Here is a 24,714-nt window from a genome sequence, read left to right as displayed (position 1 = left end):
GGGGACGTTTCTTGAAAGAGATGGCGTATCCATGAGTGACGACTTCCCTTACCCAGGCGTCCGAAGTGGTCTGTAGCCATACCTGAGTAAACCGTAGAAGTCGGCCCCCCACCCTGGGATCCCCCAGAGGGAGGCCCGCCCCGTCATGCAGCAGGCTTGTCTGTTTTGGCAGCAGGCTGACAGGCAGCCCAGGCACGTTTAGGTTTGAGCTTAGTGGATTTGAAAGTGCGAGCCTGTTTCGGGTACGCCTGACCCTTTGGTTTAACAGGAGGTCGAAAGGAATGAAAGGAAGAACTCTTAGCCTTCGGAACCGAAGGAGAAGTAGTGGGCAGACATGCAGTCTTAGCAGACGCTAAGTCAGCAACAATCTTGTTGAGATCTTGCCCAAAAAGAATGTTTCCCTTAAAAGGGATAACCTCCAAGGTCTTTTTTGAGTCCAGATCTACCGACCAGGACCGCAACCAGAGGATCCGACGAGCCAGAATAGACGTGGTAGACGCTTTGGCCGCTAGGATACCTGCATCCGATGCCGCCTCTTGAATATAATGAGAGGCTGTAACAATGTATTAAAGACAGTGTTTTGCATAATCAGGAAAATTAGACAGTAATTACACTTCTACTTCCTGAACCCATGCCTCTATAGCTTTAGCAGCCCAAGAGGCCGCAATAGCAGGCCTATGCACAGCTCCAGCCATAGTGTAAATGTACTTCAAACAACCCTCCACATGCTTATCCATCGGTTCCTTCAGAGAGGTGACGGTAGCGACAGGCAGAGCAGATGATACCACCAGACGTGCGACCTGTGAGTCCACCGGCGGCGGCGTTTCCCAATTTTTGCTTAACTCTGCAGCGAGGGGATAATGAGCCAGCATCTTCTTATGCTGCCCATACACTTGTGTGATGCAACGAGACATTGTCGGGCATCGCACCGGCAGTTCAGGTGCAATGAAATCGCACCTGAACTGCCAAAGTGATTACCATGCGATCAAGCAATAGATCGCATGGTAATAACGTGATCAGCTCGGCACCGTGATCGCACTGCGATGCGAGAGATAAAGTGCAGCACATAATATCTTGAGCTGCGATATTCGAGCGGCGTACCCGCGCACCGCATCTCAAGGTGCCTAAAATGTGCATACAATCATTAGATTTCTCTCACAGAGGAGGTCGAAATCGAAGGTTAGCACCGATTATCTCACAAGTGTATGGGCACCATTAGACAGAGAAAAATGTTTACTTGGATATTCCCAGGATTCGTGACATATGTCAACTAAATGGTCAGAATATGCTAAAACTAACTTAGTAACCTTCTGACTCTTAAACTTATCTGGTTTCTTAGATGGAGCCGGTGGTTCTTCGTCATCATCAATTGAAGAATCAGCCTTATAGCCTCTAAGAGGTCAGGAACATCCACTTGGGTCAGGGACTCCCCATCAGAAGCATCTGCATCAGTGTCTGAGGGATCAGTGTATGTGCCATCTTCATCAGATGAAGTATCTGTAACATGAGTGGATTGTGAGGACTTAAGGGCCCGCTTAGATGACCCTTAGGTCCTAGGCGGGCGAGGGTTAGGATTTTGCTTGGCCAAAGACTCATTTAATTGCTGTAACTGAGAGGACAGAGTATCTGCCCATGGCGGATTAACAGCAGGGCGATATGTGGCTGTAATGGCACAAGAGGTCCCATAGGGGGTGCAAGTCTAGTTACCAGCGTAGTCAGTAAATTAGAAAACGTAGCCCACGGTGGGTCAGTAGTTGCCCCCGTTGTAGTAGACTGACTGAGGGGTACAAAGCCCCCAGCATCTGAACCCTCAGCTGCAATATTTTCCTCAGAGACATCCATGGCATGAGCACTGCAAGACGCAGGGTCAGCCACAGAACCCTCACCCTGAGGAGCTGACATTATATGAAAGCTTTACTTTAGGGTGGAATAGAACAATATAAGCAGACAGAATACCTAACAAAAATCCCCCCGGATAGTCAGAGCACACGCAGAGGATTTAAGAGGTACTGTATATGGTGACTGTAACACACAGAGGAAGTACCAACAGAGTATATCCTGTGATAAACACTATATTATATGAATACCATGACGCACTTAGCCACCCTCAGGGTATAAAATATAGGGATAGCAGTATATGTGAGATACACAGAATGGAAATCACACAGCAGCTATTGGCACACACACTGTCACATGAACAATGCAGAAATTATCACAAATAACAATAAAACTGCACTGGTCTAGCAATACTGTAGTACACTACTCAAGTAAAGCTAATTAGGTATATAGATATATCAATGCACAGTAAATACTGGATGTATATCACAGGGTACTTGTTCTAAATATCCCTTAAAATGTGCACTTGTTCTTAACCAACACTGTCTAAAGACATGTAGTATACTTAAGTGTCCTGTAAATGCACAGCGCTGAAGATGCAGGTGGCGTTACAGAGGAGGCAGTGCCCAGCAGTCCCAGATCAGCGGAGCTGTGTGTAATGGCACCCAAATGTTGATAGGGAGTGAGGGAGATAGAGAGATGCAGCTCCAGGGCGGGAACATTAGCAGTAAATGGGGCAGGTAGAGGGGCTAGATCCCCTTGCTGGACTTCACCACCGGGTACTGAGGGCCTTATGGAAACGGATTAATGCTACAGTCCAACCTGTACCCTTGCCTGGTGGTCTAGTGGGGTCCCTGCACGGCCAGAGTGTCCACACCAGCGAGCGCGGTCTGCCTCCCATAGACCTCGCCGGATCGTGGTTTGCAGCGGGTCCCGTCTGGGGGACCCTCTTACCTCCTCCTTGCAGCGACCACGCGATCCCGGAGAGCAGCGGCGGTGTGTGTGTGCCCTATGTGAGGACCAGAGCCCTCCGCTGTAGTCACCCGGCAACCAGGGCGCGAAAGTGTACAGCGCCGCTGGGAGGTGAGGGAGCCGCAGCACGATGTGTCAGAATGACACATAGCACTTTTAAGTGCCTATGATGCGGCTCCTGAAGTCTTCTTTCTTCAAATGAAAGCTCTTTTCAGTGCTGCCCAGCGCAGCCCTCCCTGTTGGCAGCCTGCACTGCATTTTCTGCATATTATATTTCTGGATGGATTCATCAAGTAATCTAGTGGAACATTTCAGAGAGGGGTTGTGTACTGGTGGATCAAACGTGGACTTAATCTTTTCCTCGCAGAATTTTTCAATGGCATTGGTTTTAATCGGATTTATGCAGTTAGGTGTTTGTGCAAAATGCTCACGGAGCCTGAGTTTCCTGCCAAACTTGTGCAAGTCCCAGCTCCAATCAAAAGCCGAATGACTATTAGTTGGTACAAAGGCCAATCCTTTGCTAATGACAGAGAATTCATCGGTAGTTAATTCCCTGTCAGACAGATTGAAAATTACTCGTTCCTCTTCCACGGGGGTCTTCCACTAAGGCGCTTTGGCCGATCGTCAGCACGGATACTGATTTACATGGTTTCAAGACTCTGGTCCCTATGGCTTGCTACCGGCGAGGTAGGAGTATTATAGACACTGTGGTACGGAAGACATCACGGGTTTCAGACGTACAACACCTCGGTTGTTACCCACCCACAAAGCAAGGTGCTATAGGTGTATCAACTGTGTTACTTGTAATCACTTGAACACCGGTGCGTCCTTTAGACACCCACATAGTGGGAAATACGTTCCCATCAAGCATGCAGTGACCTGCACAACTGCATATGTAGTGTACATCATCAGATGCCCGTGTGGCTACTACTACGTGGGAAAAACCATTTGCCCTTTCAAGGAACGTGCTAATCAGCACCTATCAGCTATTCGAGCTGCGCTTTTGTCGAGCAGAAGTGAACAGTTAGTAGCCCAACACTTTGCTGATAGAAATCATAGACTTGCTAATTTGAAATATATGATTATAGATCATTTGCCTGAATTGAGACGTGGTGGGGGCAGAAATCAGAAATTACTCATCATGGAAGCAAGATGGATTGTTCGCTTGGATACAGTGGCCCCTCGTGGGCTTAATGAAAAAATCAGCTGGAATAGCTTGTCTTGAATGTCTGTTTCATATAATTATTTAGATAATGATAATTTGCCTTTGGAGTATGTTGTATACTGTAATTTAACATTCCTGTACTTCCATTTCGGCTTCTACAGCCTAACATGTACACATTGTTTACAATGTGTGCTTAACCTCTTATTTATATGTGTTTTCACAGTTTGCTTATTGTTTTAATTTCCTTTTCAGGAGCCCGTGATTTACCAGCTGTTGGTGACAGGAGCGAAGGTCTCGGAAGTGCGGTGACGCGGCGGGTGTCCTGGCAACCGATGAAGCCGCGTCCTGTTGCCTTAGCAGTGGCGCGACGTCACCCGGATGCACCGGATGGTGACGTCACGGTGGTACGTCCTGCCGCGCCAGCTGGCGGTCCGTACATTGCACACATGGTGTGGAATTGTGGTATTCTGGTGTCTTTATAAGTGGGGTAATTTGCTCTCTGTGTTTGTCTGTGTCACTTATGTTTATTTACATGCATCCTGATGAAGGAGTTCTAACACAAAAACGTTGATGGATATTTGAAAAGCAATTTATTGGATTATATACGCTTTATGAAAACCTGTGAGTGCCGTCCTATATATATACATATATATATATATATATATATACACATATATACATATATTTATCAGCCATTAATGTAATTTAGTTGTGGGGTATGCTAGCGTAGAGAAATGCTGCACTGTGAATTATAATGCAAATGACGCTGCATAACAGTGTTTCTCAAATTTGCCCCATATTTTTTGTTTTTGCCTTTATATTTTTTATTCATATCAAATTTTCTGCAGAGCTGTAAAATTGCCAAATTTTACTTCCCACAGCCAACCAATTAAGCACACCGGTTACATTTTTTTCTTTTTGCCAGACAGTTAAGCACCAGGATAAAATTTGCATGAAACTCCATGCTTGTAGAACTACAGTATGGGCTGAATTAGAATCCAAGGATCTAGTGCTATAGTGCAAGCCATACAGCTGTATATACTATTTAGAGATCTACCATACCATACCATACCATGTATTTGCCTACTTTTGAAAGGGCCTTCAGGGAGATTGTAAAAGCAACACCTGTGAACCAGGTGCTGAAGAGGGCATGTACTGTACTGCCCCGTATAACAGGCTCAATATGTACAGTTAACTGTGCATGAGCCCCAAAGCACTTCCATAGCTTTGGCACATGTGTTTATATGTACTGTATGCGTGAGTGCATTATACACACATATACAGTATATATATATATATACATATATATATATACATACATACATACATACACACATACAGTATATATATATATATATATATATAGCGGTCACAAAAGCTGTGTTTATGTAGTATATGGCTTTAGCAGGAACAGTGTAACGGGACAAATAGGTTACTAATACTGTCTGTATTATATGGTGGTCATATAGGTAAAGGGTGACTTCTATCCACTGGAACAGAGGGCACCGTGATGAGTCTTTTCCAGGTTGATATGATAGGCTTGCTTCAACCCTGGTGAGGAGGAGGAGAGGCCCTCACCCCTCTCCGAATCCCCGGTTCTTCATCTCTAGCTCTCTGAAGCAGACTTGCTTTTGTCGGTGAGGATCTAACACAGGCATTCCCAACCTCGGTCTTCAAGGGGAATACATACGATATACTGACAAAAAAAAAATAGGAAGGAGAGGTGGAACTGCCCTCCATAAGCTGCAGGTCTGGCATGGGCCTAGGAAAGTAAAGAAACATTGCCTGCCCCCCTCCCCCCCCCCCCCCTCCCCCCCCCCCCCCCCCCCCCCAACTCATTTAGGAGTCTATTCATGTAGCAGTAAAAGTGTGGAGAAGTGAGCCAGTGGCAACCTCTCCACAGCCTCACTGGGTGTGGTTCATTAGGTCGGCATGAGTTAGGTCGACATACATTGGGTCGACCACGTTTGGTTGTCATGATCACTAGGTCGACTTGGTCATTAGGTCGACATGGAAAAGGTTGACGCAAGTTTTTTTAAAACTTTTTTTGGTGTCATTTTTTTTGTAAAGTGACTGGGAACCCCAAATAGTGCACTGTGTCCCCTCGCATGGCTCGCTTCGCACGCCATGCTTCGGACAAGGTGCCTCGCTCTGCTCGACGCAGGTTACCGTTCCCAACTGTAGTCCATGTGGATCGAGAAGTATGAAAAAGGTCAAAAGATGGAAAAAATTGTGAAATGCTCATGTCGACCTAGTACATGTCGACCTAATGACTATGTCAACCTAGTGATCATATCGACCTAATGCATGTCGACCTAATGACCGCCATCTGGCTCACTTCTCCACAATTTTCACTGTTTCATGAATAGACCCCTTTTACTTCTGCTGTGCCATTCAACCCATACACAGCACATACTCCACACAGGGTGTCAGTATTATTTATGTACAATGCACAGCACATATCACATTTGAGAAAGTGAAATTGATTTGTGTGTAGTGCATATTAATCGGCAGAGACTGGTGGGGAACTTTACTGCAACCCCCTGGGTATACAGGAAGTAGCAATTAGAACAGCTCATACCTCTTTGGTGTGGCTGTGGAATGACACAGACATGTCCAGTAGCAGCTTCCTCTGCTCCACTCTCCGTACAAAGTCTTGGATCCGGACCTCCAGGTGTCTGGCTGCCTTATAAATCTCCTCTGGGTCGCACTCTCCAGTCTGAGCCAGCTGTTCCGCAGCCTCCAGCAACTTGTCTGCATTTGTGTATGTGTTCTGTAGGAGACAAGTAAGAACTAAGACACTAAAAAATAATTATGCTACAAGAAAACTTATAATGAAAAAAAATAATAAGAATTTACTCACCGGTAATTCTATTTCTCATAGTCCGTAGTGGATGCTGGGAACTCCGTAAGGACCATGGGGAATAGCGGCTCCGCAGGAGACTGGGCACAACAAAGAAAGATTTAGGACTACCTGGTGTGCACTGGCTCCTCCCTCTATGCCCCTCCTCCAGACCTCAGTTAGGAAACTGTGCCCGGAAGAGCTGACACAATAAGGAAAGGATTTGGAATTCCGGGTAAGACTCATACCAGCCACACCAATCACACCGTACAACTTGTGATACTATACCCAGTGAACAGTATGAATAACAACTGAGCCTCTCAACAGATGGCTCCAAACAATAACCCTTTAGTTAGGCAATAACTATATACAAGTATTGCAGACAATCCGCACTTGGGATGGGCGCCCAGCATCCACTACGGACTACGAGAAATAGAATTACCGGTGAATAAATTCTTATTTTCTCTGACGTCCTAGTGGATGCTGGGAACTCCGTAAGGACCATGGGGATTATACCAAAGCTCCCAAACGGGCGGGAGAGTGCGGATGACTCTGCAGCACCGAATGAGCAAGCTCAAGGTCCTCCTCAGCCAGGGTATCAAACTTGTAGAATTTAGCAAATGTGTTTGAACCCGACCAAGTAGCAGCTCGGCAAAGCTGTAAAGCCGAGACCCCTCGGGCAGCCGCCCAAGAAGAGCCCACTTTCCTCGTGGAATGGGCTTTTACAGATTTAGGATGCGGCAGTCCAGCCGCAGAATGTGCAAGTTGAATCGTACTACAGATCCAGCGAGCAATAGACTGCTTTGAAGCAGGAGCACCCAGCTTGTTGGGCGCATACAGGATAAATAGCGAGTCATTTTTCCTGACTCCAGCCGTCCTGGAAACATATATTTTCAGGGCCCTGACTACGTCCAGCAACTTGGAATCCTCCAAGTCCTTAGTAGCCGCAGGCACCACAATAGGTTGGTTCAAATGAAAAGCTGATACCACCTTAGGAAGAAATTGGGGACGAGTCCTCAATTCCGCCCTATCCATATGGAAAATCAGATAAGGGCTTTTACATGACAAAGCCGCCAATTCTGACACACGCCTGGCCGAAGCCAAGGCCAATAGCATGACCACTTTCCACGTGAGATATTTTAGTTCCACGGTTTTAAGTGGCTCAAACCAATGTGACTTAAGGAAATCCAACACCACGTTGAGATCCCAAGGTGCCACTGGAGGCATAAAAGGGGGCTGAATATGCGGTGATATTGGTTTGCGGTCACCTCCTTCCTAGCTTTAATCAGCGTAGGGATGACTTCCTCCGGAATGCCCTTTTCCTTCAGGATCCGGCGTTCAACCGCCATGCCGTCAAACGCAGTCGCGGTAAGACTTGGAACAGACAGGGTCCCTGCTGCAGCAGGTCCTGTCTGAGCGGCAGAGGCCATGGGTCCTCTGAGATCATTTCTTGAAGTTCTCGGTACCAAGCTATTCTTGGCCAATCCGGAACCACAAGTATAGTTCTTACTCCTCTCCTTCTTATTATTCTCAGTACCTTGGGTATGAGAGGCAGACGAGGGAACACATAAACCGACTGGTACACCCACGGTGTCACTAGAGCGTCCACAGCTATCGCCTGAGGGTCCCTTGACCTGGCGCAATATCTTTTTAGCTTTTTGTTGAGGCGGGACGCCATCATGTCCACCTGTGGCCTTTCCCAACGGTGTACAATCATTTGGAAGACTTCTGGATGTAGTCCCCACTCTCCCGGGTGGAGGTCGTGCCTGCTGAGGAAGTCTGCTTCCCAGTTGTCCACTCCCGGAATGAACACTGCTGACAGTGCTAACACATGATTTTCTGCCCATCGGAGAATCCTTGTGGCTTCTGCCATCGCCATCCTGCTTCTTGTGCCACCCTGACGGTTTACATGGGCGACCGCCGTGATGTTGTCTGACTGGATCAGCACCGGCTGGTGTTGAAGCCGGGGTCTTGCCTGACTTAGGGCATTGTAAATGGCCCTTAGTTCCAGAATATTTATGTGTAGGGAAGTCTCCTGACTTGTCCATAGTCCTTGGAAGTTTCTTCACTGTGTGACTGCCCCCCAACCTCGCAGGCTGGCATCCGTGGTCACCAGGACCCAGTCCTGTATGCCAAATCTGCGGCCCTCTAGAAGATGAGCACTCTGCAGCCACCACAACAGCGACACCCTGGTCCTTGGAGACAGGGTTATCAGCCGATGCATCTGAAGATGCGATCCGGACCACTTCTCCAACAGATCCCACTGAAAGATCCTTGCATGGAACCTTCCGAATGGAATTGCTTCGTAAGAAGTCACCATCTTTCCCAGGACTCGCGTGCAGTGGTGCACCGACACCTGTTTTGGTTTTAGGAGGTCTCTTACTAGAGATGACAACTCCTTGGCCTTCTCCTCCGGGAGAAACACTTTTTTCTGTTCTGTGTCCAGAACCATCCCCAGGAACAGGAGACGCGTTGTAGGAACCAGCTGCGACTTTGAAATATTCAGGATCCAGCCGTGCTGTTGTAGCACTTCCCGAGCTAGTGCTACTCCGATCAACAACTGTTCCCTGGACCTCGCCTTTATAAGGAGATCGTCCAAGTACGGGATAATTAAAACTCCCTTTTTCCGAAGGAGTATCATCATTTAGGCCATTACCTTGGTAAATACCCTCGGTGCCGTGGACAGACCAAACGGCAACTTCTGGAATTGGTAATGACAGTCCTGTACCACAAATCTGAGGTACTCCTGGTGAGGAGGGTAAATGGGGACATGCAGGTAAGCATCCTTGATGTCCAGTGATACCATGTAATCCCCCTCGTCCAGGCTTGCAATCACCGCTCTGAGCGATTCCATCTTGAACTTGAACCTTCTTATATAAGTGTTCAAGGATTTTAAATTTAAAATGGGTCTCACCGAACCGTCCGGTTTCGGTACCACAAACATTGTGGAATAGTAACCCAGTCCTTGTTGAAGGAGGGGTACCTTGATTATCACCTGCTGAGAATACAGCTTGTGAATCGCCTCCAGCACTGCCTCCCTGTCCGGGGGAGCTGTCGGCAAGGCAGATTTGAGGAAACGGCGAGGGGGAGACGTCTCGAATTCCAGCTTGTTCCCCTGAGATACTACCTGTAGAATCCAGGGATCCACCCGTGAACGAGCCCACTGGTCGCTGAAGTTCTTGAGACGGGCCCCCACCGTACCTGGCTCCGCCTGTGGAGCCCCAGCGTCATCCGGTGGACTTAGAGGAAGTGGGGGAGGACTTTTGTTCCTGGGAACTGGCTGTATGTTGCAGCTTTTTCCCTCTACCTCTGCCTCTGGGCAGAAAGGACGCGCCTCTAACCCGCTTGCCTTTCTGGGACCGAAAGGACTGTACCTGATAATACGGTGCTTTCTTTGGCTGTGAGGGAACATGGGGTAAAAATGCTGACTTCCCAGCTGTCGCTGTGGAAACGAGGTCCGAGAGACCATCCCCAAATAACTCCTCACCCTTGTAAGGCAAAACTTCCATGTGCCTTTTAGAATCTGCATCTCCTGTCCACTGCCGAGTCCACAATCCTCTCCAGGCAGAAATGGACATTGCGTTTATTTTAGATGCCAGCCGGCAAATATCCCTCTGTGCATCTCTCATGTATAAGACAGCGTCTTTAATATGCTCTACGGTTAGCAATATAGTGTCCCTATCTAGGGTATCAATGTTTTCCGACAGGGAATCTGACCACGCAGCTGCAGCACTGCACATCCATGCTGAAGCAATAGCCGGTCTCAGTATAATTCCTGAGTGTGTATATACAGACTTCAGGATAGCCTCCTGCTTTCTATCCGCAGGCTCCTTTACGGCGGCCGTGTCCGGAGACGGTAGTGCCACCTTTTTTGACAGACGTGTGAGCGCTTTATCCACCCTAGGGGATGTCTCCCAACGTGACCTGTCCTCTGGCGGGAAAGGGTACGCCATTAGTAACTTTTTAGAAATTACCAGTTTCTTATCGGGGGAAGCCCACGCTTCTTCACACACTTCATTCAATTCATCAGATGGGGGAAAAACCACTGGTAGCTTTTTCTCCCCAAACATAATACCCTTTTTTGTGGTACCTGGGGTAATATCAGAAATGTGCAACACATTTTTCATTGCAGTAATCATATAACGAATGGCTCTATTGGAATGTACACTAGTCTCATCGTCGTCGACACTGGAGACAGACTCCGTGTCGACATCTGTGTCTGCCATCTGAGGTAGTGGGCGTTTTAGAGCCCCTGATGGCTTTTGAGACGCCTGGGCAGGCACGGGCTGAGCAGCCGGCTGTCCCACATCTGCTATGTCGTCAAACCTTTTATGTAAGGAGTTGACACTGTCGCGTAATTCCTTCCACATGTCCATCCATTCAGGTGTCGACCCCGCAGGGGGTGACATCACATTTATCGGCTCCTGCTCCGCCTCCACATAAGCCTCCTCATCAAACATGACGACACAGCCGTACCGACACACCGCACACACACAGGGAATGCTCTGACTGAGGACAGGACCCCACAAAGTCCTTTGGGGAGACAGAGAGAGAGTATGCCAGCACACACCAGAGCGCTATATAATATAGGGATACACACTACACACAGTGATTTTTCTCCTATAGCTGCTATAATACACAATTTGCGCCTAAATTTAGTGCCCCCCTCTCTTTTTTACCCTATTGAGCCTGGAAACTGCAGGGGAGAGCCTGGGGAGCGTCCTTCCAGCGGAGCTGTGAGAGCAAATGGCGCCAGTGTGCTGAGGGAGATAGCCCCGCCCCCTTCACGGCGGACTTCTCACGCTTTTTTCAGGATATTTATGGCAGGGGATTTTACACATATATAGTCTTACTGACTATATTATGTGTTGTTTTGCCAAGTTAAGGTATTTATATTGCAGCCCAGGGCGCCCCCCCCCCCCCCCAGCGCCCTGCACCCATCAGTGACCGGAGTGTGTGGTGTGCATGGGGAGCAATGGCGCACAGCTGCTGTGCTGTGCGCTACCTTAATGAAGACCGGAGTCTTCAGCCGCCGATTTTCTGGACGTTCTTCTTGCTTCTGGCTCTGCAAGGGGGACGGCGGCGCGGCTCCGGGACCGGACGACCGAGGCTGGGCCTGTGTTCGATCCCTCTGGAGCTAATGGTGTCCAGTAGCCTAAGAAGCCCAAGCTAGCTGCAAGCAGGTAGGTTCGCTTCTTCTCCCCTCAGTCCCTCGAAGCAGTGAGTCTGTTGCCAGCAGATCTCACTGAAATTAAAAAACCTAAATATACTTTCTTTCTAAGAGCTCAGGAGAGCCCCTAGTGTGCAACCAGCTCGGCCGGGCACAAAATTCTAACTGAGGTCTGGAGAAGGAGCATAGAGGGAGGAGCCAGTGCACACCAGGTAGTCCTAAATCTTTCTTAGTTGTGCCCAGTCTCCTGCGGAGCCGCTATTCCCCATGGTCCTTACGGAGTTCCCAGCATCCACTAGGACGTCAGAGAAATATATTTTCATGAATTTTAGGCCACTGCAGGGTGTGCTGTGCAGGTTGGTTCTATATCGGAATGGGAAAAGGGACCTTCTGACGTACCCAGGGAAGGAGACACGTCACCAGGGGGAGGAGCTACGGCCGAACAGGGTACCCGAAATGTACCCTCGCGGGCTCGCTTCGTTCGCCACCTGATTACTAAAGGTAATAGTTGGTGGCGTGGATAGTAGAGGAACTATCCCGCTGGCCTAGCAACAACCCCTTGTGTCGTGGCTCCACCACCTGACGGAAAAGGTCCCTAAGGCCACTTGAATCTAGCTTCAACCGTGCTGTGCATGGTATGTAGTAGATAAAATTTCACAACATAGGGGGTGATTCAGACCTGATCGTAGATGTGCTAAATGTAGCATATCTACGATCAGCTTCCCTGAGATGCGGGGGGACGCCTTGCATGTCAGGCCCTACTCCGTCACACAAGTACAAAAGCATCGCACAGCAGCGATGCTTTTGTACTTTTAGAGTAGCTCCCCACCAGCGCAGCTCCTGTGCGCTAGCAGGGAGCTACTTGTCGCTGCCTGGGTTGAAGCAGCTGCGTGTGCCAACACGCAAACACCGCCCCCCCCCCCCCCCCAACAGTCCGGACACGCCTGCGTTGCCCGGACTGCGCCCCCTAAACGGCAGCCAAACGCAGTCGGGGTGCCCTCTCCCGCTCAGCGACTGCCTCTGCCTGTCATTTAGGCGGAGGCGATCGCAGGGCTGAGACAACAGTCGGCTGTCTGGCATGTGCCGCACTGCAGCATGTGCAGTTCAGACCTGATCGCTGCTGTGCGAAAACGCACATCACCGATCAGGTCTGAATTAGGCCCATAGCTCTTAGCTATAGATGTGTCCTCTTACATCCTTCCTGCAGTCACACTAAACAACCCTTCAAGTCGCGCAATGCAGTGACAGGAGCCGAGCGTAATTTTTGTGTCTTTTGTCGTGAAAATGTGTCTTACACAACGTGTAATGCAATAGGATGCAAAAGCAGATTCCGCAGATTGTAATGATATGCAGCATGCCTATATTCTGTGTGTAATAGCGGCTCTATCTGCATCCGAAATTAAATGTTACATAGCATTTTGTACGCAAATACAGTCACCCACAGAATATAGGCATGTTGCATATCATTTTAATCAGCAGAAGTTGCATTACATTGCATGTAAGATGCATATTGACGGGAAAAAAAAGACGCCTGTGCTACCGAGTCACGTGGCACTTACACGTATTTGTATATGATATAATAGAAAATAAAACACATATAGCCAATCTTATATACAGGTGTTTCCCTGGAAGTGAACAGCCACAATAGGATATAGAAACCTCAAAGATTTATTTTAAACAAATGGAATATAAACTTTGGAAGATTATCAGTACAGATTCTTTTACATGTCTGGATGATCAATAGCTTAATAACGTATAGTGTATTATACCTTTAAAGGCAGCACAATTTTGGCTCATTAGAAACGAAACAAAAGAAACAAAAAACTGACATAAAAATATAAAATGACTGTATCCTCATAGAAATACCTGTAGTTCAGTACAACTTCACAAAAAGTAGAAGAATAGATTGATTCCCTGTCCAGTAAAAGCTCTCAAATTTTCATCCTGAAGTGTTTCATCTGTTTACCATGTAGGCGTAAATACCTTACAGAATGAGAGCGCCCTTAGTGTTTCAATGTATGTAAATGGAATATGCATAAATATAAGGGCTAACTATGAAAATTCAAAATACTGTAAACATAATAATGTAAGAATGTGTGTGTGTATTTATGTATGTATGTATTTGTAAGGCACTCTGTGAAGCATCTGATACTACACAATAAGTAACAAGTAATTTTTAAGCAACCGGCCCAGCAGCCCACCCCCGTGTTCACTTCTGGCCCCACTATATAAGATGCAACAATTAAATGCCTAAAATTAGAAGCTAACAGCACATGAGGGAGTTTTGAGGGGGCGATGTTAGGGGTGCTTGCTATGAACGGTTGCTATGGTTACTGCATCCACCCACCTGACTTGCTGCTGCAATTTATCAGAACACTAAAGGCTGCATGTAGAACATAACATTATAATCTGATCGTGTTGTTACAAACCCAGAGCAAGAAGCTCATGTGTTATTACATTACTGATATTGGTTATAAATAAAGACACAGAGAGAATCCCAGCTCCATTAACACTTGTACAAAAAGAGCATCCCATGTATTCCTCTCCCCTATCCTATATCTGATAATGTTATCTCACCCTATACTGCATTCCAATACTAAACCCTAAACATATAACATGGCAGCTCCAGTCTGAGTGCAGATGCATGATGCATATTGACAACATGCATGCAATGTATAACTGAATTAATTGTAATGAAGCCATGTAACAGGCAATGACACTAACAGGTACAGGTTGAGTATCACATATCCAAATATTCCGTAATATGGAATATTCCGAAATACAGAATTTTTGGAGTGAGAGTGAGATGGTGAAACCTTTGTATTCTGATGGCTCAATGTACACAAACTTGTTTAATACACAACGTTATTAAAAATATTTTATTAAATGACCTTCAGGCTGTGTGTATAAGGTGTATATGAAACATAAATTAATTATGTGTATGTACACACACTTTGTTTAATGCACAGTTATTAAAAATATTGACTAAAATGACCTTCAGGCTGTGTGTATAAGGTGTATATGAAACATAAATGCATTCTGTGCTTACACTTAGGTCCCATCGCCATGATATCTCATATGGTATGCAATTATTCCAAAATACGGAAAAATCCGATATCCAAAATACTTCTGGTCCCAAGCATTTTGGATAAGGGATACTCAACCTGTACTAGGAAAATAAAAAATAAAAACCCAGACATATGCTACTGGTATCAACGGGGATCATTCAGGTGCAGACGCAAAGAGGCGGTTGTACACATATTGATCGATGATTAACACCGCTGCGGTACGTACGCCTAGTGAGTGATTTGTAAGTGTGGTCGCAGCAAGATTTTAGTTTCAAAGTTAGTTACAGGAAGTCAGCGTTTGGAGGTGGTAACGGGGAGTGGTCATGTGAACGCAGGCATGACATGGCTATACAGACGGTGTTTTCTGGGTGTGCATATATTAGCAGCTGCAATCACAATTGCTAGAGGCCTATGTGTCACGGCAGAACAGCTCAGCTGATGCCTGCTCTGCATGGCGACCCGATGTGCGACGATGTTACAATTCATATGCAATCATGATGTGCTGTACGCAAAAGATTATTTCTGGGGCAAAGGACTACGCCAGAGCTTCTCTTCACGGCGCTGCTGCAGTTGTACAGTGACAGGGTAACGTGGCTCCTCTTCCACCACTGTGACAGAGGGTGCTGCTGTACATTCAGGTATCTCTGACTGTGCCCTAAACCTCTGCTGTTTTCCTCCTAATATCCACCAAGGGTCACCATTACCGCTGTCTATCCTCTGCAGTCCCTAAGCCTGCCTGACAGTCATCTTGCCCAGTATATTGTGCGCCCTCCTGCTGAGTGTTTTAGCGATCCCCGTTACCTTTAATCGGGCAAATTGGGCCATGTTCCAGCTCAATGAGCTCAGTGCTGTGAGGCAGTAATGCTAACCATTACACAATCCGTGCTGCCTAGGAGCAAGTCTCGACCCTGTGCAGGCAAATGTTATCTATGCAAAATAAGATTTCAGATATGGAGGTGAGGGGCTAGGCCACAATAATATTCGCTTTGCAGGCCTTCTAGAGAGAGAAGGCTCCCTTTCAGAATTCTTCCTTGAAACGTGGCTGTATGATGCATATGGGAGCGATTCCTTTACACCTCAATATGCGGTGGAGTATACACACCGCATTCTTAAAAGACCTCTGCTGGTAGGTGCTCCACCTTGCACTTTTATTGCCAAGTTTCTACATTACAAGGATCACGACTCTATGTTGTTTCAAGGGTCCATTGGAGAGGAATGAGTTGAAAGTCTCTGTCTTCTGGAATTTTGTGAAGGAGGTTCAGTAACACAGGGCCAAGTTTCTTTCTATTAAGTGCAGGCTCCGTGACCTGAATATTTCATATGCCAATTTATTCATGTCCAAGTTGCGTTTGGTAGCCAATAGGGAATCCAGTTTCATCACCATACCTTGTGAAGTGGTTGCATGGTTGGACCACCACGCTCCAGGTAGCAGCAGTTAGCTTCTGACTAAAACTTTTGATTCTGTTATATATATTTTCCTGTTTGGAAGATATGGAGATATCCCTTTACGGTTTGCTGTATTAGAGAGAATATGCGGCACATGATATTATTCTCCTATAATCCTCTCTAATATAACATGTCCGGGTTGTACTTATTCCTGTATGGGGTGGGCTTTATATATTGTTGGTAATACTGGATATTGGGTATTAGACCTCGCCGGTTCCACCAAATCCGGGGAGCTTCCATGCAATGGTGACTATTATTTGTCTATTGCCCCTATTGTTTGGGAAATTTTTGTAGTGTTTAACCTTGTTTTTTAGTTCAGTTCTGTCTGGGATCCAAGTATGCCTTTATTGCGGAGGGTGTACGTGGTGGGGGGTTGGAAATGGGTATTTAGGATTTTAAGTTTAATTTTTCTTTTTCTATTATGTCACTGCTTTTTTGCCATGCCACACTCCTTTGACAGCGTTGTCCAGATGATACTCTACTTTGGGAGAAGAGAATCCGGAGATGTAGTGATTTATTTGCTTTGTTGTACCTATGAAGAATAGGGTTGGGGCTGCAAAACAGCGGTGGGGAACCACCGCCGTTTTGCATACCAACCCCAGGATCCCGACCGCAAAATTCTGGCGGGGGGGGGGGGGATGAGCGCAGCATAGCCCCTTGCAACGCGGCAGGCTCGGTGGCTCGCTGCACTAGCCACGGGTTCTAATCTATTATGATATGGACACCCACGAGTGGAAATAGTCCCTGTTAGTAAGCATGCCGACTGTCGGGCGTTTGATCGCTTGGGATCCCGGTGGCGTCATGGTGACCGACGGGATCCTGTGCAGTAGTCACATGACAGCATCACGTTGAATATGTAGTGTTTTGTTTGCTATGTTGTACAGTAACTAAATGTACTTACCTGGAATATTCGTGGGGTTAAGTGCTCACTTCTACTAAAAATGCTTAACAATATGACTCAGATATCACGTTTAATGGAAACCTACTGACAGTCAGTAAAGTTTTCTCTCTGCATCTACAGTTTCGACCCCAAGATAACAGTCATCCCAGTGGACTCCAGTTGGAGGTGCGCAGCCACAGAAGTTCTGACACAAGAGCAGCATGGCCAAGGAGATGATGGAGGATTTTGTGGCCAAGACTGGTCATATAGCTACGATACCACTCATGCAGCAGCGCGCCATCACTGGGGACTGGTACGCCAACTAATGCCTGTCACAAGTGTTAGAACCCATTTCATGGCACTGTGCTTGAACTAGCACTCATAGAGCCCTTCTTCATCACGAAAAATGCACCTGACCACAAGTCCAGGAAAGTGGTGGATTTTCTGGCGCATGAATGCATCCAGGAGATTGGTCATCCACCGTATAATCAAGAACTGGCCCCCATGACTTCTTTGTGTGCCCACAAATCAATTGCAAGATGCATGAAATTTGTTTTGAGTCACCGGAAACTGCAGTGGAGACCTTTATCCAGCATGTAGAAGAAATACCTGCTTTATATTGGTCCAGCTGTGTCAGCAAGTGGTTTGAGCACATGTAACTTTGTATAGACCCCAATGGCAAAAAAATTTAATGCTCACTTTGTAAATAAAAGTATTTTTGTGGATCTGAAAAAGTATTGCACACCCCTTGTACTTAGTTACCTGGGTATCTCATCTGATGCCAGAATTTATTCCTATAAATGTTTTGTCACTACTTTCTAACTTAAAAGACAAGTTGCATTCTTAGCGTAAACTACCTTTAACAGTTACCGGCAGGACTAAGAAAGAACTAATGACCTTAACGGCGCTGGAGGTTAAAGATACAAATCAGTTGTAATACTAATGCAATAACATAATGATTATATGGTTCAAGCGCAACGAACCCTAGAAACTTGTCTGCACAAGATCCAGAGATAGAAATATAGCAATATGTTGATAGGGTCGCACTTATGAACCAGATAAAATAATTATCATATGTGCCACTGGTTTGAATAATGTTTCAATTTATTAAAATACATGAATAACATAAGAAATAATATATCATTCAATAAAATACAGTACAAAAGAGCGTTCCACATCAAGCAAATGCTGTTAAATAACACTGTTGATAAGATCTTAATAGACAGTTATAATAAAGTAGATTGCTATTGTTGCAGATCGAATAATCACACTGCTGAATGTACAGTATCTTATTTAGCAGTGGAATAAGGAGTGTTATTAATGTTGAAGTTCAAGTTTTATGTCCGTGATTAAACCCAAGAAGTATGTTAAATATTGTTGCAATCCGGAAACATTAATGGTAACACCTGGTTATGCAATTATAGTATCAACTGGAGACTTGGGTCCAATAAATGAAAATATCAATGGGAGTTGTACCAAATTATGTCCGCATGAGCAGTTCTAATCTGTATAACTAACACTCAGTCCACTAGCGCGCTGATTAACCGCATACACCAAGGCGGCGGCACCCGTTGCAGAGTGAGAGAAAAGGTTAGCCTTACCAAGCATCCTCGACGGGTGCGGCTGGCAGCAGTCGTTATGAAGTGGCTAGTCAGAGCAGCTGTAGATAGCGGGGGCAGTGATTCCTATGCAGAGGAACAGTAGAACAGGCTCCTGGCAGATCAATCAAAGGAACTGCTAATTGGAACTAGGGGGGTTATTCAGTAAGGATTGCAGATTCTGCTAAAAAGCAGAATCTGCAATCCTTTCTATCGCATGCTGGGGGCCACCCATCTCAGGGCAAGGCCGCCCAGCATGCTAAATGGCCTGCCTAGTGGCTGCAAGCTCAATTTAAATGTGGTTGCAGCAACTGTCGACGACACCCAGCAGCCGCAGCCAGGCTGCGTATGCAGGCGGTCCGCCGACATTTTCTTGATCGGAGCAGCTGCGTGTAATGTCACGCAGTCAACCCGAAAATGCTGCTGCGCCACCCCAGAAACGCTCCGTCCCTGCCCCTGCCTGTCAGTAAGGCAGAGGCATTCGCAGCTAATGTGATCAGATCGCATTGGCTGCTAGAACGCACACAGGACTCTACCTGCACATGTACACTAGCACCGCCATCAGGGTTATTGCGGTTGCTTCGATTAGCGATGCAACCTGGATAACCCACAAGGTACGTTGAGTGAGGACCACTGAAAAAGGCCCTTGCTTGCCTCCGGTTATCTGCTGCCTCCATCAGATATAAGCAGATTCAGCTGTTTATACTGAATAGGATGTTTTTTTTAACCCCTGTTAGACTGGTGCGCTTTGGTGGACACACTTCATATGCCTCAGACAGAAGAAAGCTGCTGATGATGTAAACTGAGGCAGAGAAATGAGTTATTGTTGCTGTAGGTGCTGCACTAAAAGCCACTGCCGTTATCTATACAGCCTGACTGCGGACCCTGTGATACAGGCCAGTTACAATCCTCCTATTGTGGAGCTGGGGGGTAAGAGGATATTGATTGTTCTGCAGTGTTGAACAGGACTGAAATTAGTCACATATATTCAAGGAAAGTAGATGTACAGTAAGTGACTGAAGTTTTTGTAAAGAACGTGGGTTTTTTAATTAACCTGCTCTGGATTTACTAACCAGTGTTTGAAATTATTACACTTCACGAACACAAATGTATGTAAGAATTAATATGTTTGAATGTCAACAAAGTTATAGTAAAGTAATTGCATGCCAATCATTGGAGATAATAATTAAAACATTTAATCTAATGGATAAAGTCTGATAATAATCTATTTGTTGCCGCCGAGGGATTATTACCCACATACAGTAAGTGTTAAAATAGCACTATATTATTCTAATTTATTGGAGATACAGTATTTATATGAATTTTGAGATATTTTATACTAGATTATTTTTTATTTATTATAAAGTATATTTTGTTATTTTTTTATGAATTGAGATTGCAGTTAATTGATTTATGATTGTTTAATAAATTATACATATTGTCTGGAAGACACAGCACCTCACAACAACTATTTGTATTAATCCTTGTTGCGCGCAAAAGTATCCTATCAGGGTGAAAATGTAAAAATGGAGTTTTAAAAGAAAGAGCCACAAGACTCTGCTTGCAGAGTCTATAGCTAACAAAAAAATGTAAGCCACCTCACATCTACCGCATGAAGAGGTTCTGCATGAGGAGTTTGCTGTAACACCTTCAAAACCAGATTTAGATTACAGACGGTATATTAACTGCATACCACCGGCAGAATACAGGGAGGATGAATTTTAATAACCCATTGTATACAAGTCTGCATCTCCGTTAGCAATGCTAATCGTCTCTAAAAAAAAACGATAGATACAATCAAAATTTGGCCCTTAAAATTTGGCCCTTTAAAGAATCAAAGCATAGATTCTGGTCTAGCCCTTCCTTTAAGCAAGAATACATGAGAACCTGAATGAGAAGCCAGCAGCCCCCAGAGCTCGCATCAGCCAATATACAGCTTCCAGACCCTATGATAGATGGGTGCGGTCTCTGGATTCCTAGTCTGAATTATAAACTGTACCACCACCTTTGAGAACCCTCTAGATCTCAAGATTTTGGTTTCAAGGGCTGAAACAGTCCCATAGTCAGACGATTTCTATAATGGGAAGGGGTCAGGGGGGGATACACCAGCATGGATAACAGATTGGTATAAAATGCCCTTCTCATCCAATCTGGGGTCACAGGAAGCACATGAACCCTATCTTTCTTTATGTGCCAAAGGACAACCGGCAACAAAGGCATTGGGTGGAAACAACTAGCTGAAACAAACCTAAGGCATGGGGATCTCTATATCTTGCTCCATAACAGGGAATCTTTTTCTTTAACCTGGAGGCCAGCAGATCAATCTCTGGATCACCCCAGCATTCCACAATTGAATTGACACCCACGGATAGATCTTGTCACAATCAGAAAGTCAGCTTCACAATTTCCACTCATGGAATAAATAGTGCAGAGATAACTGAAACAAAGTTCTTTGCCCATCTCATTATTTGGGATGTTTCTGATGTTGCTAGACAATTACTTGTGCCACAATGAAGGCTGATTTATACCACTGTCGTGGAAATGTTCAATTGCATCTTGAGGACGGCCTTTTAAGAGGTTCTGAGCATGAATCAAAACATTGAACACTGCCCTAGGTTCCAGAATATTGATAGGAAGAGCAGACTCCTTCCTGGACCAGCTGTCTTGAAACTGCAGCACCAAGGTAAGCGCAAACCAACAAGATCATGTAGCATGTGTTGTGAACAACATTCAGTCCCAGACTAGAAACTGGCACCCAGTTGTCAGAGGAGCAACCTACGTGTCTGAATCAAAAGTCTGAACAACTGTTTGACTAATCTCTGCTCCAGTCTGAACCAACAAAGTAGAATGTGGTGTTGTAGACCTCTGGAGTAGAACACTGCAGATGGGACGGCCTCAAAAGATGCATCATCTTCCCCAAAAGTCACATGCATGCCAGGACTGATACCCACCATGTATGCAGCAACGATCTCACCAGACACTTCAGAGCTGTCACTTTTCCCTCTGGAAGGAACACACTCTGACAAGTTGTATCCAGCAGCATCCTTAAACAGACCATATCCTGGGACAACATAAGCTTGGACTTTTGGAAAGATATGATTTAGCCGTGCTCCCAAGAACAGAATGGTAATGCCCTGTCTCTTTACCTAAGAAACCATGGATGCCTTAACTTTGGTAAATATCATTGAAGTCGTAGCAATCCCAAAGAGTAAGGCAACAAAATGGCCTAAACCTAGCACTTTTATCACTAGGTGGAAATACAAGATGGTAAGGACTCTTACCTTCTGTTGCCTGGGAAATTAAGCAATCCAACTCTGGACCAAAGAGCCACTTACCCTCATACATAATTGCTTCCTGGGTTTTCTTTGATTCCAGGACCATCTGCCATGACCTTAACCACAAAGATTGCCTACAAGAAACAGCTAAGGCTGATATGCCTCAAAGAAAAGAGGCTGCATCCAGACACATATAGACCCATATAGATGGAAGCTTGTTTAAGATTATCCATGATGACTTTGAGGTCTGAGGAATATATACCAGACTGTATACCCTCTGCCAACTGATCAATCCATGTATCCATGGTCTTATTTGACCAAGTCCCAGCCAGGGACGGTCACAGAGCTGTCACTGCAAGTGCAACTAAGGACCACAATATAGCCTCAATCTTATGTTCTGTTGAAATTCTCAACGCTGTTGAATTTAAAGTAGGTATGACTTTAGCTTTTGCCAGTCTAGCAATAGGGGGATCTGCTGTAGGTGGCACCTTCCAAAAATCTCCAATATTCAGCTCCAAAAAAATAGGATTTTAATTACCTACCGGTAAATCCTGTTCTCGTAGTCCGTAGAGGATGCTTGGGTCCACATTAGTACCATAGGGTATAGACGGGTCCCTTGGGAGCCATGGGCACTTTTAGAGGTAATAGTGTGGGCTGGCTCCTCCCTCAATGCCCCTCCTACCAGACTCAGTCTAGAAACTATGCCCGAGGAGACGGACAAACTTAGAGAGAAGGAAATACACAGATAGTGGTGAGATTCACACCAGCTCACACATAACAACAGAAAACCAAGCTAACCAGCTTGAAACAAGACAGCAACGGCTGAACAACAGTACTTAACTAAGTAACAAATGCAGGAAAACGAAGCGCTGGGCAGGTGCCCAGCATCCTCTATGGACTATGAGAAAAGGATTTACCGGTAGGTAATTAAAATTCTATTTTTTCTTACATCCTAGAGGATGCTGGGGTCCACATTAGTACCATGGGGATGTAACAAAGCTCCCAGTACGGGAGGGAGAGAGCGGAGGATCCTGCAGAACCGATTGACCAAATTTTAGGTTGTCAGAGGCCAAAGTATTGAACTTGTAGAACTTAGCAAACGTGTTCTACAAGTTCGATAAAGAACCCAGTTTACGAGTAGAGTGGGCCTTAACAGATTTTGGACACGGCAAGCCTGCCGTAAAATAAGCTTGCTGGATAGTACATCCGATCCAGCGAGAAATCGTCTGCTTAGAAGCAGGACACCCAACCTTGTTGGGATCATAAAGGACAAACAGGGCGTACGACTTTCTGTGACGAGAAGTTCTCTTCACATAAATCTTCAAAGCCCTTACAACATCCAAGGATTTTTAAGTAATTGAGGAGTCAGCAGCCACTGGCACCACAATAGGTTGGGTTGATATGAAAAGCCGACACAACCTATGGAAGAAATTGCTGACGCGTCCTAAGCTCAGCTCTATCTTCATGGAAAATCAAGTAGGGGCTCTTGTAGGACACTGCCCCCAATTCTGACATACGTCTAGCAGATGCCAATGCCAACAGTGTGACCGCCTTCCAAGTAAGAAACTTGACATCAACCTCCTGTAAAGGTTCGAACCAATCCGACTGCAGGAACTGCAGCACCACATTAAGATCCCAAGGTGACGTAGGAGGCACAATGGGAGGCTGGATGTGCAGAACCCTTTTCAAGAAAATCTGAACCTCAGGGAGGACAGCCAATTGTTTCTGGAAGAAAGTGGACAAGGCCGAAATCTGGACTTTTATGGAGCTCGAACGCAGGCCCATATCCACACCTGCTTGCAGAAAGAGGAGAAACCACCCTAGTTGAAACTCCACCGTAGGAAACTTCGATGGTAGTGTTTAGCCGAAACTCCTTTCCTAGCCTGTATCAGGGTAGGAATAACTTTGTTCGGAATGCCCTTCCGAGCAAATATCTGGCGTTCAACCTCCATGCCGTCAAATGTAGCCGTGGTAAGTCTTGATAAGCGAACGGCCCCTGTTGCAGAAGGTCCTCTCGAAGAGGAAGAGGCCTCGGATCTTCCAGCAGCAACTCCAGAAGATCCGCGTACCATCCTTGGTGAGCAATGAGGATCACGTGTACTCTTGCTCTTTTGATTAATTTGAGAATCCTTGGGATGAGTGGAAGTGGAGGGAACACATACACTGACTTGAACACCCACGGAGTTACCAGGGCATCCACTGCCACTGTGTGTGGGTGTCTCGACCTGGAACAGTACCTCCAAAACTTCTTGATGAGGCGGGAGGCCATCATGTCCATTTGAGGTACGCCCCAAAGACTTGTCACCTCTGCGAACACCTCTGGTGTAGGCCCCACTCTCCTGGATGGAGATCATGTCTGCTGAGGAAGTCTACTTCCCAGTTGTCCATTCCCAGAATGAAGATTGCTGATTGCGCCACCGCGTACTTTTCTGCCCATAGGATGATTCATGTTAACTCTGACA

At 45.9% G+C, this 24,714-nt stretch overlaps 1 protein-coding gene across 5 annotated transcripts in view; it reads right to left on the bottom strand.

Moving 5' to 3' along the window:
* KALRN (kalirin RhoGEF kinase) overlaps positions 1–24,714 on the bottom strand; it is a 1,402,249-nt gene that overhangs the window by 626,745 nt on the left and 750,790 nt on the right. For all 5 annotated transcript variants that reach the window (XM_063934074.1, XM_063934073.1, XM_063934072.1 and 2 more), the window contains exon 11: positions 6,555–6,746. In XM_063934074.1, coding sequence (XP_063790144.1) covers positions 6,555–6,746 — 192 coding nt within the window. The remainder of the gene's footprint in view (positions 1–6,554; positions 6,747–24,714) is intronic.

Source organism: Pseudophryne corroboree, chromosome 7, assembly GCF_028390025.1.
Source record: "Pseudophryne corroboree isolate aPseCor3 chromosome 7, aPseCor3.hap2, whole genome shotgun sequence".
Lineage (NCBI taxonomy): Eukaryota > Metazoa > Chordata > Amphibia > Anura > Myobatrachidae > Pseudophryne > Pseudophryne corroboree.
The sequence above is the reverse complement of the archived record's forward strand: the minus strand, read 5'-3'. Positions and strand labels throughout refer to the sequence as shown.